The 18,552-nt window shown below is 54.8% G+C and overlaps 1 protein-coding gene across 1 annotated transcript in view; it reads left to right on the top strand.

The window, feature by feature from the left end:
- LOC147710024 (major histocompatibility complex class I-related protein 1-like) overlaps nucleotides 1-18,552 on the top strand; it is a 176,094-nt gene that overhangs the window by 94,060 nt on the left and 63,482 nt on the right. The window contains exons 3-4 of the mRNA XM_086920696.1: nucleotides 4,930-5,202; nucleotides 16,080-16,358. Coding sequence (XP_086776822.1) covers nucleotides 4,930-5,202; nucleotides 16,080-16,358 — 552 coding nt within the window. The remainder of the gene's footprint in view (nucleotides 1-4,929; nucleotides 5,203-16,079; nucleotides 16,359-18,552) is intronic.

Below are 18,552 nucleotides of genomic sequence, written 5' to 3'. Positions count from 1 at the left end.
GTTAAGCCAGACAGAGGACCCCTTGGAATCAAGTGCTTAGACAAGGTGCTACGAGTAGCTTCTGTATCAACCAGAAACTGATCAGTAGAACCCAAAACATGTGCTGTAACATAGGGACCCCTCTGATCTACTGGAACTTCAACTGATTCCTTAACCCATCCTAGGCAATCCTATGCATAAGCAGAATCTTGCAAATCAGACGGCTCATAGTCGGACATTCAATATTGCTTCCATCTGTCAAAAGTATTAGACCTCTCTTGTCCACGTGTATTAACATCAAACCTAGCATGATCATTTGTGTTTCCTCTAGGCCATGAATATCCTGAACGTTTTCTCATTTGTCCCCGACTACGTGAACCCTGCTGAGCACGCAGTACTGGACAGTCAGAAAGCCAATGTCCAAATTTCTTGCAATACGCACACTGATCAACAGACAAATTCAGACGAGTATAGGGAGGAAAGGACGAACCATGAGATCCACGTCCAACTCTATTATTACCTCTAAAAGGTGGGCCATAAGCCTGAGCCATCATAACCTTTGTTTTTAACTCTTTAGGTTTTATATCCTCCTTACTTTTAGCTTCTAATTCTTGTCATTCATAATACTGAGCCATAGTTAAGAGAGAAACCGGTCTCCTGTGTGCGAAAGAAAAAGATGGCTCCGTAGAGGGGGTGCGTCTCTCCTCCTCCCTCACCCCTGAGCAGCGCGAAGACTGTCAACAGTTGCTGGGACAGTTCTCTGACCTTTTCTCCCTCGTCCCTGGCGTCACCGGATGGTGCGTCCACGATGTGGACACCGGGGACAGCCCTCCGGTAGGGCACCGAGCCTACCGCGTCCCTGACCGAGTTCGGGCCTGCATCAAGGCCGAAGTCTCTAAAATGCTAGTCCTGGGAGTGGTCGAGGCCTCTGACAGCCCATGGGCCAGCCTCGTGGTTCTGGTTCCGAAGACGGCCGCCCCAGCGCTGTTCCCGAGCTGAGGTTCTGTGTGGACTACCGCGGGCTCAACGCAGTCACCAGAACCGACGCACACCCCATTCCTCGACCAGATGAGCTTATTGACCGCCTAGGGTCTGCTCACTATCTCAACACCTTCGACTTTACCTGCGGGTACTGGCAAATCGCACTCACAAGGGAGCTAGGGAACGATCCGCTTTCTCCACGCCGGATGGCCACTAGCACTTCCGGGTGATGCCCTTCGGAATGAAAAATGCCCTGCCACCTTCCAGAGGCTGGTTAACCAGGTACTGGCTGGGTTGGAGGAATTCAGCACAGCATATCTCGATGATATAGCAGTGTTCAGCTCCCACTGGACCGAACACATACAACACATCTGGGAGGTGTTAATGGCCCTGCGTCGAGCGGGCCTCACCATCAAAGCCAGCAAATGTCAGATCGGACAAGGGTCCGTGGTCTACCTGGGGCATCAGGTCGGGAGCGGCCTAGTGGCCCCCCTCCAACCCAAGATCGATGCAATCGTTGCTGGGGAGGCCCCCACAACCCAGATGGAAGTACGGGCTTTCCTAGGGCTCACGGGGTACTACAGAAGATTCATAAAGGGGTATGGCATCATCGTAGTCCCCCTCACGGAATTGACCTCCAAAAAGCAGCCGAAGAAAATTAGCTGGACCCCCGCCTGCCAGAAGGCGTTTGAAGCATTGAAAGCCGCCATGTGTACCGCCCCAGTACTGCAGGCCCCCGACTACTCCCAAGAGTTCGTAGTCCAGACGGACGCCTCCGAGCATGGCATCGGAGAGGTCCTGTCTCAGATGAATGATAAGGGCCTAGACCAGCCAGTGGCATTCATTAGCCGGAGGTTACTCCCTCGTGAGCAAAGGTGGAGCACCATCGAGCGGGAGGCCTTCGCGGTGGTTTGGGCCCTGAAGAAGTTGAGGCCCTACCTGTACGGTACTCCGTTCCGGGTCCAAACCGACCATCGACCCCTCCGGTGGCTAATGCAAATGCGAGGAGAGAACCCCAAACTACTACGCTGGTCCATCTCCCTCCAGGGGATGGATTTCACTGTTGAACACCGTCCTGGTACTGACCACGCCAACGCGAATGGCTTGTCCCGGTTCTTCCGTCTCAGTGAAGAGAACCCCCAAGGTGATGGGTAGTTCTCTCTGCCTTCCAGCTGGGGGGGACGTGTGTTGGACCTGGCCTTGTGGCGTGGTTCCCTCCATTCCTCAGTGTCCCGTTAGCCCAGCCCTGGACCCCGAAACCCCTGGTCTTCCCGGTCCCTGTCCGCCCGCTCCCTACACGATCCTACCAACGGGCGACCATCCCTGCATGCTCCTCCCGGTACTGGGCACCCTGGGGCTGTATCACCCCACAGGGCCACCGGCCGCCATTACCCTTCCCGAGGTCCCTGACCCCATAGCCTTGCCCGACCCCGGTCCCAGCGAAACTTAGGCTGCAGACGCGCCAGGCCCGGCTGGGGGGTAAAGGGTTTCCTGAGTGAGATAGGACCAAAGAGTTTCAATGGCACCTCCGGCCTCCCCTGGGGGACTGGTTTCGCTCACACCTCAGGCCTTCCTCCGTGGGCTGGTTTCGATCGCACCTCTGGCCTCCCCGAGAGCTGGCTCCAGACCCTGCTGGGCGTCTGGGAACCCCCGGACGCATCTCCAAGAGGATCAAAGGGCCAGCCGACAGAACTCCCCGACGACCAGCCCCGAGGCATGAGATCATCGCCTGCGAGGGTCGGGACTTCAAAAGGCCCCTGCGCTATATCAAGGGGCGCCCAAGAACTAGCGGGCAGTTGTATCCTGGTCAAGAGAGTCCTGTTAATCTGATCGCGGCTCAACCCTTGAGGAGAAGACTGAACTTTGGAACTCACCGAGCCCTGCTGACGCTGTCGCGGCTCATTCTCGTGAAGACGGAACAGGAACCGCGGAGCCCTGCTGACCTCGTCGCGACTCATCCTTGAAACTCTAAGGACATTCACTGAACACCCTGAGCCCTGCTGACGTTGTCGCGGCTCCTCAAGAACTGACAGACACTCTGTTCACTCCGGATCGAGCCCTGCTGACCTCGTCGCGGCTCGAGGAGAACCTTGGTCCGGCTGGACCATCGACGCTACCAACACGACCTGAAGCGAGAGGAGTGAGTACAGCAACTAGTACGACCACCATCGCCCGTATCCCCCGGCTCGAGTATTGAGAGCTGTGCGCAGGGTACGCTTCGTGCTGGCCTAATACTGAGACTGTCCCGCTTCCTTGCTCCCCATAACCGAGACTTTACGATCCCTCGATCGCTTGTAAATAAGTGTTCATTTTGCATAAAGCTCCACTGTTGATAATGAACTTGCTTACTGAAAACCACGGTCTGGTGTCCGTTCATAAGTGTGGTGTGAGCTCAGTGTGTACGATCTTAGACCCGGCGTCCTCCCCGGCGAGGACTTCCACGTTAGGACTCGGCAGCATTCCTGGAAGAGATGGATCATGGAAAGGTCGGCAGAATACATTCTGACCCCCCTGGGATCACCCCTTCTAACAGAAAGTATGTTCATACAATGTCTCAAAATAGTGGCACAAAAATTATTTTTTGTTTTTTGTGTAAACCACACAAAAATAAAAACTTACATGTGAACCAAACTACAATTTTCCACAATTTGTGTAGTCACATCCGCAAATCCAAGCAGTAGCGCTTATCCGGTATTATGCTTCTTAAGTTTTGAATCAGCGTGAACACAGAGTTGTTTTCGATCGTGAAAGATCGGCGTTGTTATGGAGCTCAAAACACACATGAAGCAAAACCAAGATGGCCGCCACGTTGTGTCTGAAATCACTGCGTTGCGAGAAGGACCCGTGGATGCTTTGCAAAAGATCGCTGCGCGTTCTAAGTTCTGTGAACGCTTGCAGGACACAATTCTATTCCAGGTATTTACTTTAAAAGAAATATGCACTCGCTCAGCGCTCACTGTTATGTGAAGCACTGTACACTTCAACGTTTCAACGATCACCCGCTGTGGCCAAACGGTAGAAATTAACCATTTTCAGTCCAGATGCTCACTGCAATTCCTAGTTTTGACCACCACAATATGTGTCCGCTGGCACCAGTGCTCCTTTCTTCAAAAGACACTACAGACGTTAAAATCCTTTATATGGGCTCAAGAACACACCGCTCCTGTGCTGCACATGCTTGTTGATAGGCGTCTTCCTCGCCAAATTATTGCGAGTTGACAACCCAGTCGTAGGTTTCAAGAAGTTTATTCAGCAGCACAGCAACATAGACATGGCTGTTCAGCAGGATGGTCCAGTGCAACTGACCTCCAAGCTGCCTCAACATCCAAGTTCCAGGATGGAATAGGAACACAGATCAAAACATGCACAGCTGTGTGATACAATGGAATAAACATGATGGTGGTCACATGCAGGAGAACGCAAGGATATAAGGGAGATCTTCCGTTGAGACTCCCTTGTGGGGTCTGTTCTAATGTCTATGTTTGTGTTTTTTTAAGCTTCCAGCTAGGTGTGTTCTGCCTTGTTTATGGAGATGTTCCTAATGTTGTTTGCATCCATAGATTGTTTTGCACTTGTATGTGGCCTGTTTTCCTGGGTGTGGCAAGGTATTCTAGGTGTTGTGTTTCTGGTTGTCTTTTGGCCATCTCTGGGTCTGTTCCGTAGGTGATGGCTCAGACCCTTTTGATTCAGTCTATGATACCTGTTTTGTTCCACTCTTGTAACTCCCCCCATCCTCCTCTTCTCATGTGAATGTTGTGTGAGGTGGTGGAGGCGGTTGAAGTGAAACTTGACCATCTTGAGGGATGTTGCATTGTTTTCTGATTTCTTCATGAGTGGCTTGCTGGAGTTCTGCCTTTCTGTCCTTTCTTGAGCTGGCCTGTGGTTTGGATGGCCCTTGCCTGTCATGTCATGGTGATGCTCCATGCCTACCATTGCTACTTCTCAGTCTGGCCATGTTTCCATCCTCAGGGCTCCACACTCTTCAGAAGATTTATGGATGTGAACTGGGAGAGGATAACACCAATACATGGGTTTATCAGGATGCCTACGATGGGGACAGCCTTCTCAGCCTCTATGGCGATACCGTGGTCTACAAGGCAGACATCCACCCGGCCACAATCATCTTGGATCGATGGATGCATGAGGAACTACAGATCCAGCAGGTGCAGGATTACCTGGAGCACCGCTGCCTCACAGACCTGCAGCGCTTCCTGAAGGCTGGGGCGGAGCACCTGCAGAGAGGTACAGTGCTGGGCAGCACCAGGGGCACAGGGAGGCATAAAGGCAGACATAGAGGGACACCAATGCACACGGGTAATGCTCACAGAGTGCAGTGCTGAGCAGGCGCAGTACCAGGGTCATACGGAGGCCTACAGGCAGGGACAGAGGGGCACTGATGCACGAGCGCAATGCTCACAGAGTGCAGTGCTGTACTGAACAGGCACAGCACCAGTGACACACAGAGGCCTACAGGCAGGGACAGAGGAACACTGATGCACACGTGCAATGCTCACAGAGTACAGTGCTGTACTGAACAGGCACAGCACCAGTGACACACAGAGGCCTACAGGCAGGGACAGAGGGACACTGATGCACACGTGCAATGCTCACAGAGTGCAGTGCTGAACAGGTGCAGAACCAGGGACACACAGAGGCCTACAGGCAGGGACAGAGGGACACTGATGCTTGCACACAATGCTCACAGAGTGCAGTGCTATGCTGAACAGGTGCAGAACCAGGGTCACACAGAGGCCTACAGGCAGAGGGCACTGGGACAGATGCACAAATGCACGCGCGCAATGCTCACAGAGTACAGTGCTGAACAGGTGCAGCATCAAGAAGCCAGAAAATCCTGCAGATGCCTGGAGAAAACATGGCGAAACCTGAGAACCACGGAATCGCGGAACAAATACAAGAGCGCCCTGAAGGATAGCCACCAACACATAATAGACACCAAACGGACCTTCGTAAGAGACAAAATCCAGAACTACGTAACCAACGCCAAGCAACTGTTCAACGTCATACAGAAGTTCGCCAAACCCACCACGGACGTCCCACCCACCCAGGAACTCTGTTCAGCTCCTACATTCATCTGAAGAACAAGGCCCTCTACGACAACTTGAACGAACCTACAGTGAACACCACACCCCAAACCCACTGCCGCCGACAAAACTACCATCACATCCTGGGACCTCGCGACCATCGAACTCATCACCGCGACCATGAAGAAAACCCACTCAGGAGCCCCAACGGACCCTGCCCACTGCACGTATTCCACAGAACCGCCGCCATCGCACCCGAAATAGGTCGAACGATCAACGCCTCCCTCAGGTCAGGCATCCGCCCAGATGACTGGAAACTGGCAGAGGTAAAACCCCTCCTCAAGAAACCTACAGCCAACCCTAAAGACCTGAAAAACTATCTGCCCATCTCTCACCTCCCCTTTGCCGCCAAAGTCATCGAGAGAATCGTAAACACCCAGCTGACGACTTTTATAGAAGAGAACTCCATCCTGGATGCCTCTCAGTCTGGATTCCACAGCAACCACAGCACTGATACCGCCCTCCTCGCAGCCACGGATGACATCTGCATGTTAATGGACCAGGGACACACCACGGCCCTCATCCTTCTTGACCTTTCCGCAGTTTTTGACGCTGTCTCACATTGCACTCTCGCTGCTAGACTTCATGACGCAGGAATACAAGGAGCTGCCCTCGACTGGATCTGATCCTTCCGCTCCGACTGGACCCAGGGGATCCGACTCCCGCCCTTACTCTCCAAACCCACGGAAATCAGCTGCAGAGTACCCCAGGGATCATCTCTCAGCCCCACTCTCTTCAACACTTATATGGCTGCCCTCCCCGCCATCGTCAGACAGCATGGGCTCAACATCGTATCCTACGCCGACGACACCCAACTCATCCTCTCGCTCACGAAGAATCCCAAAGACACCAGACTCTGCTTCGAGGAAGGAATGAAGAACGTGGCAGCCTGGATGAAGGACAGCTGCCTGAAGCTGAACTCAGAGAAAACCGAGATCCTCATCCTCGGTCCTCTCACCACCGCCTGGGACAACACCTGGTGGCCACCCAACCTCGGGAGCCGTCCACCACTACAGACCCCGCTCGGAACCTCTGCATCATCCTTAACTTCTCCCTCTCCATGAACCGCCAGATCAACACTGTTGCCTCCACCAGCTTCAACTGCCTATGCATCCTCCATAAGATTTTCAAATGGATCTGCAGAAGAACCGTCACCCAGGCATTCATCACTAGCAGGCTGGACTACGGCAACACCCTCTATGCCGGAATCAACAAAACTTTTCTCTGCATACAACAAACAATCCAGAACGCTACTGCCAGACTCATCCTCGGGACTCTGCGCCATGAGCACATAACCAAACCCATATGAGGCCTCCACTGGCTCCCGGTTGAAAAGAGGGTCACCTTCAAACTCATCACCCTTGCCTACAAATACCTCAATGACATCGGACCCAATCACCTCAACAAGAGACTATCCTTCCACGTACCCAAGAGGAACGTCCGCTCTGCTGACCTCACCTTGGCAGAGGTTCCCCGCATCTGCAGAAAGAGAACCAGTGGGAGAGCTTTTGATTACATCGCAGCGGAAACCTGAAACGAGCTCCCCGTGAACATCAGACACTTCCCCACCCTGCACACGTTCAAGAAGGACCTCAAGACCCGGCTCTGCGACTGACCCGTTGCCGCCACCCCACACCTCCTTGAGACCCTCATGGGTGAGTAGCGCGCTATATAAACCCCTGATTGATTGATTGAGCATCAGAGACACACGGAGGCCTACAAGAAGGGACAATGGAAGAGATGCACACATGCACGCATGCAATGCTCTCAGAGTACAGTGCTGAACAGGCGCAGCACCTGAGACCCACTGAGACCCACAGGCATGCAAGAGGAACATGGGTAGAGGCCCACACGTGCACACGCGCAATGCTCAGAGAGTACAGTGCTGAACGGCCCAGCACCAGAGACACACGGAGACCCACAGGCAAAGACACTGGTAGAGGCACACGTATCAATGCTTGCACTGTTCAAAGAATACAGTGCTGAACGGCCCAGCACCAGAGACACACGGAGGCCTACATGCAGGGACACTGGTAGAGGCACACACATGCAGCGCGCGCAAGGCTCACAGAATACAGTGCTGAACAGGCTCAGCACCAGAGACACACAGAGACCCACAGGAAGGGACACTGGAAGAGTCGCTCACATGCACACGTGCAATGCTCACAGACTACTGTGTTTAACTCCATGCACGCGGCGGGTTTTCCCGCTGTGCGCTGACTTTTTTAAAAACCCGCGGTTCATGACAAGCTCAGCTCGTCATGAGCGTAAGAGAGGCGTAACTCATGACGAGCTGAGCTCGTCATGAGCGTCGAAGAGGTTAAGAAGCTGCACAACATCAGAGACATGCGGAAGCCTACAGGCAGGGACACTGGTAGAGGTGCACGCATGCACACGCTCACTAATCACAGAATACTGTGCTGAACAAGCGCAGCACCAGAGAAACACAGAGACCCATAGTCAGGGACACTGGAAGAGGCGCACGCATGCACGCGCTCACTGTTTACAGAATACAGTGCTAAACAGGTGCAGCACCAGAGACACACGGAAACCGACAGGCAGGGCCACTGGTAGAGGCGCACACATGCACGCGCGCACTACTCACAGAATACAGTGCTGAACGGCCCAGCGACAGAGACACACGGAGACCTACAGGGAGGGACACTGGTAGAGGCGCACACATGCACGCTCACACTGCTCACAGAATACAGTGCTGAAGAAGCACAGCTCCATAGACACAAGGAGACCCACAGGCAGGGACACTGGAAGAGACGCACACATGCACGCGCGCACTGCTCTCAGAATACAGTGCTGAACGATCCAACACCAGAGACACACGGAGGTCTACAGACAGGGACACTGGCAGAGGCGCACACATGCACACGCGCACTGCTCACAGAATACAGTGCTGAACAGGCGCAGCACCAGAGACATAGGGAGACCCACAGGCGGGGAGACTGGTGTAGACGCACACATGCACGTGTGCACTGCTCACAGAATACAGTGCTGATCGATCCAACACCAGAGACACACAGAGGCCTACAGACAGGGACACTGGTAGAGGCGCACACATGCACACACGCACTGCTCACAGAATACAGTGCTGAACAGGCGCAGCACTAGAGACACACGGAGACCCACAGTCAGGGACACTGGAAGAGGCGCACGCATGCACGCGCTCACTGCTCACAGAATACAGTGCTGAACAGGCGCAGCACCAGAGACACACTGAGGCTGTCAAGCAGGGACACTAGTAGAGGCGTGCACTACTCCCATAATGCAGTGCTGAATGGTCCAGCGATAGAGACACACGGAGTCCCACTGTCAGGGACACTGGAAGAAGCACACACATACACGCGCTCACTGCTCACAGAATACAGTGCTGAAGAGGCGCAGCACCAGAGACACACGGAGACCGTCAGGCAGGGACACTGGTAGAGGTGCACACATGTACGGGCACACTGCTCACAGAATACAGTGCTGAACAGCCCAGCACCAGAGACACACGGAGAACCACAGGCAGGGACACTGGTAGAGGCGCACACCTGCACGAGCGCACTGCTCACAGAATATAGTGCTGAACAGGCGCAGCTCCAGAGACACACGGAGGCCTACAGGCAGGGACACTGGTAGAGGCGCACACATGCATGCGCACACTGCTCACAGAATACAGTGCTGAACAGCCCAGCACCAGAGACACACGGAGAACCACAGGCAGGGACACTGGTAGAGGCGCACACCTGCACCAGCGCACTGCTCACAGAATACAGTGCTGAACGGCCGAGCGACAGAGACACACAGATACCTACAGGCAGGGACAATGGAAGAGGTGCACACATGTACGTGCGCAATGCTCACAGAGTACGGGGCTGAACGGCCCAGCACCAGAGACATGCAGAGGCCCACAAGCAGGGACACTGGTAGAGGCGCACAGATGCACGTGCGCAATGCTCACAGAGTACAGTGCTGAACGGCCCAGCACCAGAGACACACGAAGACTCACAGGCAGGGACGCTGACAGAGCCGCACACATGCACAGGATCACTTCTCACAGAATACAGTGCTGAACAGCACAGCACCGGAGACACACGGAGACCCACAGGCAGGGACACTGGTAGAGGCACACACATGCATGTGCACACTGCTCATAGAATACAGTGCTGATCGGCCCAGCACCAGAGACACATGGAGACCCACAGGCAGGGACACTGGAAGAGGCGCACACATGCATGCGCGCACTGCTCACAGACTGCTGGGTGTAAGAGGCTGCGCAACATCAGAGACACACGGAGGCCTACAGGCAGGGGCACTGGTAGAGGCACACACATACACACTCGCACTGCCCACAGAATGAAGTGCTGAACAGGCGCAGCACCAGAAAAATACAGAGACCCACAGGCAGGGACACTGGTTGAGGCGCCCACATGCTTGCGCACACTGCTCACAGAATACAGTGTGGAACAGGCGCAGCACCAGAGACACATGGAGACCCACAGGCAGGGACGAGGTGCACAGATGCACGCACGCACTGCTCACAGAATACAGTGCTGAACAGGCGCAGCACCAGAGACAGAGACCCACAGTCAGGGACACTGGAAGAGGCGCACGCATGAACGCGCGCACTGCTCACAGAATAGATTGCTGAACGACCCAGCACCAGAGACACACAGAAACCCACAGGCAGGGACACTGGTAGAGGCGCACACATGCACGCGTCCACTGCCCACAGAATAAAGGGCTGAACAGGCACAGCACCAGAGACACACAGAGACCCACAGGCAGGGACACTGGTAGAGGCGCACACATGCACATGCGCACTGCTCACAAAATACAGTGCTGAACAGGTGCAGCACCAGAGACACACGGAGACCCACAGGCAGGGACGAGGCGCACAGATGCACGTGCGCACTGCTCGCAAAATACAGTGCTGAATAGGCGCAGCACCAGAGACAAACAGAGACCCACAGCCAGGGACACTAGAAGAGGCGCACACATGCACGCTCTCACTGTTCAAAGAATAAAGTGCTGAACAGGCGCAACATCAGAGACACACGGAGGCCTACAGGCAGGGACACTGGAAGAGGTGCACGCATGCACGTGCCCACTGTTCATGTTCAAAGAATACAGTGCTGAACAGGCGTAACATCAGAGACACACAGAGGCCTACAGGCAGGGACACTGGTAGAGGCGCACACATGCACGCGCACACTGCTCACAGAATACAGTGCAGAATAGGCGCAGCACCAGAGTCACACGGAGACCCACAGGCAGGGATGAGGCGCACAGATGCAAGCGTGCAGTGCTCACAGAATACAGTGCTGAATAGGCGCAGCACCAGAGACAAACAGAGACCCACAGTCAGGGACACTGGAAGAGGCACACGCATGCATGCGCTTACTGCTCAAAGAATACAGTGCTGAACAGGCGCAACATCAGAGACACACGGAGGCCTACTGGCAGGGACACTGGTAGAGGTGCACACATGAACGCATGCACTGCTCACAGAATACATTGCTGAACGACCCAGCACCAGAGACACACAAAGACCCAGAGGCAGGGACACTAGTAGAGGCGCACACATGCACGCACCCACTGCTCACAGAATACAGTGCTGAATAGGCGCAGCTCCAGAGACACAAAGAGACCCACAGGCAGGGACACTGGAAGAGGCACACATATGCACCAGCGCACTGCTCACAGAATACAGTGCTGGACAGGCGCAACATCATAGACACACAGAGGCCTACAGGCAGGGACACTGGTAGAGGCGCACACATGCACACGCACAATGCTCACAGAATACATTGCTGAAGGACCCAGCACCAGAGACACACATAGACCCACAGGCAGGGACACTGGAAGAGGCGCACACATGCGCATGCACACTGCTCACAGAATACAATGCTGAACAGGCGCAGCTCCAGAGACACAAAGAGACCCACAGGCAGGGACACTAGTAGAGGCGCAAACATGCACGCGCCTACTGCTCACAGAATACAGTGCTGAACAGGCGCAGCTCCAGAGACACACGGAGGCCTACAGGCAGGGACACTGGTAGAGGCGCACACATGCATGTGCGCAATGCTCACAGAGTACAGTGCTCTGCAGCTGCACCAGTGCTGCCCTTCGGCTCTCTGGGTCTGCGGCTGCACCAGTGCTGCCCTTCGGCTCTCTTGGCCTGCAGCTGCACCAGTGCTGCCCTTCGGCTCAATGGGCGCTGACCCTAAGATGTCTGCGGCTGCACCAGTGCTGCCCTTCGGCTCTCTGGGTCTGCGGCTGCACCAGTGCTGCCCTTCGGCTCGCTGGGTCTGCGGCTGCACCAGTGCTGCCCTTCGGCTCTCTGGGTCTGCGGCTGAACCAGTGCTGCCCTTCGGCTCTCTGGGTCTGCGGCTGCACCAGTGCTGCCCTTCGGCTCTCTGGGCCTGCAGCTGCACCAGTGCTGCCCTTCGGCTCAATGGGCGCTGACCCTAAGATGTCTGCGGCTGCACCAGTGCTGCCCTTCGCCTCTCTGGGTCTGCGGCTGCACCAGTGCTGCCCTTCGGCTCTCTGGGTCTGCGGCTGTACCAGTGCTGCCCTTCGGCTCTCTGGGCCTGCAGCTGCACCAGTGCTGCCCTTCGGCTCAATGGGCGCTGACCCTAAGATGTCTGCGGCTGCACCAGTGCTGCCCTTCGCCTCTCTGGGTCTGCGGCTGCACCAGTGCTGCCCTTCGGCTCTCTTTGTCTGACCCTAGGCTGTCTGTGGCTGCACCAGTGCTGCCCTTCGCCTCTCAGGGTCTGCGGCTGCACCAGTGCTGCCCTTCGGCTCTCTTTGTCTGACCCTAGGCTGTCTGCGGCTGCACCAGAGCTGCCCTTCGGCTCAATGGGCGCTGACCCTAAGATGTCTGCGGCTGCACCAGTGCTGCCCTTCGGCTCTCTGGGTCTGTGGCTGCACCAGTGCTGCCCTTCGGCTCTCTTGGTCTGTGGCTGCACCAGTGCTGCCCTTCGGCTCAATGGGCGCTGACCCTAAGATGTCTGCGGCTGCACCAGTGCTGCCCTTCGGCTCTCTGGGTCTGCGGCTGCACCAGTGCTGCCCTTCGGCTCTCTTGGCCTGCAGCTGCACCAGTGCTGCCCTTCGGCTCAATGGGCGCTGACCCTAAGATGTCTGCGGCTGCACCAGTGCTGCCCTTCGGCTCTCTGGGTCTGCGGCTGCACCAGTGCTGCCCTTCGGCTCGCTGGGTCTGCGGCTGCACCAGTGCTGCCCTTCGGCTCTCTGGGTCTGCGGCTGAACCAGTGCTGCCCTTCGGCTCTCTGGGTCTGCGGCTGCACCAGTGCTGCCCTTCGGCTCTCTGGGCCTACAGCTGCACCAGTGCTGCCCTTCGGCTCAATGGGCGCTGACCCTAAGATGTCTGCGGCTGCACCAGTGCTGCCCTTCGCCTCTCTGGGTCTGCGGCTGCACCAGTGCTGCCCTTCGGCTCTCTGGGTCTGCGGCTGCACCAGTGCTGCCCTTCGGCTCTCTGGGCCTGCAGCTGCACCAGTGCTGCCCTTCGGCTCAATGGGCGCTGACCCTAAGATGTCTGCGGCTGCACCAGTGCTGCCCTTCGCCTCTCTGGGTCTGCGGCTGCACCAGTGCTGCCCTTCGGCTCTCTTTGTCTGACCCTAGGCTGTCTGTGGCTGCACCAGTGCTGCCCTTCGCCTCTCAGGGTCTGCGGCTGCACCAGTGCTGCCCTTCGGCTCTCTTTGTCTGACCCTAGGCTGTCTGCGGCTGCACCAGAGCTGCCCTTCGGCTCAATGGGCGCTGACCCTAAGATGTCTGCGGCTGCACCAGTGCTGCCCTTCGGCTCTCTGGGTCTGTGGCTGCACCAGTGCTGCCCTTCGGCTCTCTTGGTCTGTGGCTGCACCAGTGCTGTACTTCGGCTCTCTGGGTCTGCGGCTGCAGCAGTGCTGCCCTTCGGCTCTCTGGGTCTGCGTCTGCACCAGTGCTGCCCTTCGGCTCTCTTTGTCTGACCCTAGGATGTCTGTGGCTGCACCAGTGCTGCCCTTTGGCTCTCTGGGTCTGCGGCTGCAGCAGTGCTGCCCTTCGGCTCTCTGGGTCTGCGGCTGCACCAGTGCTGCACTTAAGCTCTCTGGGTCTGCGGCTGCACCAGTGCTGCCCTTCGGCTCTCTTTGTCTGACCCTAGGCTGTCTGCGGCTGCACCAGTGCTGCCCTTCGGCTCAATGGGCGCTGACCGTAAGATGTCTGCGGCTGCACCTGTGCTGCCCTTCGGCTCTCTGGGTCTGTGGCTGCACCAGTGCTGCCCTTCGGCTCTCCGGGTCTGCGGCTGCAGCAGTGCTGCCCTTCAGCTCTCTGGTTCTGACCCTAGGCTGTCTGTGACTGCACCAGTGCTGCCCTTCGGCTCTCCGGGTCTGCGGCTGCAGCAGTGCTGCCCTTCGGCTCTCTGGGTCTGACCCTAGGCTGTCGGCGGCTGCATCAGTGCTGCACTTAAGCTCTCTGGGTCTGCGGCTGCAGCAGTGCTGCCCTTCGGCTATCTGGGTCTGTGGCTGCAGCAGTGCTGCCCTTCGGCTCTCAGGGTCTGACCCTAGGCTCTTGGCGGCTGCACCAGTGCTGCCCTTCGGCTCTCTGGGTCTGCGGCTGCAGCAGTGCTGCCCTTCGGCTCTCAGGGTCTGCGACTGCAGCAGTGCTGCCCTTCGGCTATCTGGGTCTGTGGCTGCAGCAGTACTGCCCTTCGGCTCTCTGGGTCTGACCCTAGGCTCTTGGCGGCTGCACCAGTGCTGCCCTTCGGCTCTCTGGGTCTGCGGCTGCAGCAGTGCTGCCCTTCGGCTCTCTTTGTCTGACCCTAGGCTGTCTGCGGCTGCACCAGTGCTGCCCTTCGGCTCAATGGGCGCTGACCAAAAGATGTCTGCGGCTGCACCAGTGCTGCCCTTCGGCTCTCTGGGTCTGTGGCTGCACCAGTGCTGCCCTTCGGCTCTCCGGGTCTGCGGCTGCAGCAGTGCTGCCCTTCGGCTCTCTGGTTCTGACCCTAGGCTGTCTGTGACTGCACCAGTGCTGCCCTTCGTCTCTCTGGGTCTGCGGCTGCAGCAGTGCTGCCCTTCGGCTCTCTGGGTCTGACCCTAGGCTGTCTGTGACTGCACCAGTGCTTCCCTTCACCTCTCTTTGTCTGACCCTAGGCTGTCTGTTGCTGCACCAGTGCTGCCCTTCGGCTCTCTGGGTCTGCGGCTGCAGCAGTGCTGCCCTTCGGCTCCCTGGTTCTGACCCTAGGCTGTCGGCGGCTGCACCAATGCTGCACTTAAGCTCTCTGGGTCTGACCCTAGGCTCTTGGCGGCTGCACCAGTGCTGCTTTAGTATGACAGGCCCGTGGCTCAAAGACACATTTTTCTGACCAGAGCTCTGATGTCGAATCTATGGTGCCACCTGCTGGTGCAATGGAGCTATTTCAAACTCCTGTGTTTAGTTTATGGGACCTGGGGCTTTCAGGAAGGGAGGACTCTGCAGGTAGATCTCCAGATAATTATTAAATATGAGTCATTGTTTCAGTGGGGACTGAAAGACCAAGTGTGTCTTACCAAGAAAAAAAACCTGTGCAAATGTGTCCTCGTGTACTACAACAAACATTGGATTATTTTAGGTTTAGAAAGCTTTTCACAAGGATACTGTCACAATGGCAATTTTTGGGAAAATGCTTGGGTACCTAGAAACCTACGTCCCGCCGTGCTAGATGCCGTCAGAAAGATGCATACTGTGTTATAAATCAGTACATCTATAATAATATTATTGACACTGACCGTTAGGGATGGTGGATCAATACTTTGATGACATTATCCACCTCGGCAATACTAACTTATACAGGTGAGAATGAGGAGCAAGTCACACTGCAGTTGTGTAGTTTACTCTGGGCTAAATTGATATTTTACGTATGCAGCACTGCATGGCATGCCTGGTTCCATGCATTCACACCAACAACATCTTGTCTTTATTTCTGCCTCTACACTCACGCTCTAATGGATTCTCTGAGTTTAACTGTTGTGTAACTTTGCTTGATAGGTTTCCTTGAAGTTGCCCCTCGAAACAGGAGTTGCAGAATGACGCACGGAGTCCACACCGTTCTACTTGGCCATGTGTATGGATTCTATCCCAGAGAAATGGAAGTGAGATGGTTCCGGGGTGGCGTAGAGATGCGAACAAAGTTTAATGAAATCCTACCAAACCCTGATGGAACCTTCCAGATGTGGATGGAGGTGGAAGTTCATGAAGGAGACGAGGAGACTTACAAGTACCAGATACATCACAGCAGCCTGCCAGAGCCCATGACGGTGGAGTGCGGTATGTTCACACACAGGGTGAGGGGTACACTTCCCTCTGGGGGGTAGGGGGGCTGAGGTCACCTCAGCCCACTAGAGATTACTACTGCAGTGTGGTATGATCATTTCACTCTGGGGGCAAAGGGACTTGTAATTGGAAGTAGAGATGCTTCACTGCAGTCTGCAAAGGATCACAATGGTGGTGCATGGTAAGTGCACATCACTCTGCGTAAGGGCAGAGACTTAGGGCCTGATTACTATTCTCCGTCACAACGCATCCTGTTTGACGAAATATAAATCCCAAAGGATATAATTAAATGTATATGTTCGAGGCATGTGTGCTGCAGATACACATGCTTTGCATACTCCTGCCATCTAGTGTTGGTTCTGGATGTTTGCAAGTTGTTTTTCTTCAAAGAAGCCTTTTCAGTCAACAGGTAAGGTGACTCCTCCTTTCGGTGATAGTGTGCATGGGCATTGACTCCATTGTTAGACAGTTTTTTTTCTGCAGTTGGGTTCGGACGTGTATTGCTGCGCTCTGGTTCGAAACCTTTCTTTGGGTTCCCCTCTGTGGGCAATCCACTCTGCCCTCGATGGTATTGTTCTTGTACGCGTTTCCCTGTTCTCCGGTTATCGAATTGATCAGGAAACACTAACTTCAGTCAGAAATATCAGGGGCGGCCCTCTGGCTTAGCCGTGTCTGTACACTCTTCTACCGATGGAACGAACTCCATTCCAATTCTGTCCTCAGTGCTACGCCAAGTACCCTCGCACCGACCTTCATCAAGTTTGTAATTTGTGCCTCTCACCGGAGCACTAGGAGGAAGAGTGTGACCCCTGTGAGTCATTTCGGACAAAGAAAACTTTGCGTGATCTTCAGGCTCGACGGCAAGAAATGTAACACCAAAGCATTCAACACACTCCGAATATCTTTGTCAAAGAATTTGAGCATGAAAATGTTGAAGCAAAGGTGGCAGAAGAAGAAGAGTCATACTCCATCCAGGTGTTGATTTATGAACTCAAGATTGATTTGGATTCCAAAGACAGGCCTTCGGGACAGAGTGCCGTGAGTACTGAAGACCTCTTTCCCCCTAAAACCTTTTCCAAAAAACATAAGGCTATGGCACTACCTCTGCCTTCTTTCCAAGGTGGGCACCGAGACAATGTTTACGACACCCCGCCTTCTGGCTCGCCACTGAAACAAATCGTCAATCCTTCTGGCTCGGGATCAAGTCGGTCGAAATCATCTTCGGATTAGGCATGGGCGGAAAATCCGTTCCGCTCGCGGATTTTGCGGATTTTCGGGAAATCCGCAATCCGCGAGATTTGCGAATTTCCTGCAAAATCCGCAAATCCGCGAGCAGCGGATTTTGCTCGCACTGCTCGCACTGTTCGCGTGAGTTCGCGCCCCGCGAATAAGTGCGAAATTGCAGAAATATGATCTAAGCAAAACTGAAAGTAACTACTTACCAGGTTCAAAAGTTCAGGCACATCATTAGTAGCCATTTCCTGTAGTGCTTCCTGAGGGGCCCCTCCAGAGTTCAGTTGCCAGTTGAAACTATTATGTGACCCTGCTCTGAACCTCAGAATAGTTACACATATGCCACAAAGGTCATGAATTACAGCTAAGGGAGACAAGCAGGAGCCAGGCTGGAAGTTAAAATCCATTAATCAGCCCCTAATTCATTATTGTCAGTTGGGGCAGGGCAGGTGTTGTAACTAATTTTGCAACAATGAAAGCACTTAGCAAGTGCAAAAGATCACTAATCAGGGCGCACTAAGGAAGCAGGTGCCAGCTAAAAAAATATTCTGTGACACATTAATCAGCCCCAAATTAATTCAGGTCACTTGAGGCAGGGAAGGTGTGCTTTGCTTTGCCGAAAATAATGTACACTGGACAACCAAAGGGTGTGGTGATGAAACAGAGGGTGGCATGGGTGGGCCAGAGGGTGGCATGAGTAGTCAGAGAGTGGCAGTGGTGACAGAGAGTGGCAGTGATGAAGAAGAGTGTCCCAAACAGGTTGGACACGTAGAAACAACAAGTTCGCAAAACTTGCGACCCGACAGGTAAGTTCGCAAATTGCGAAATTGTAAAAACCCTCGCGAACTGGCAGAAACACGGGCGAACACACAAAAAAAAAAATCCGCAAATTCGCGGGAATTCGCGGATTTTGCGGATTGCGAGTTCGCAAATCCGCAAATTCGCGGATTGCCAA

This window comes from Lissotriton vulgaris, chromosome 5 (genome assembly GCF_964263255.1).
Source record: "Lissotriton vulgaris chromosome 5, aLisVul1.2, whole genome shotgun sequence".
Lineage (NCBI taxonomy): Eukaryota > Metazoa > Chordata > Amphibia > Caudata > Salamandridae > Lissotriton > Lissotriton vulgaris.
This window is presented reverse-complemented; position numbering and strand designations above follow the sequence as displayed.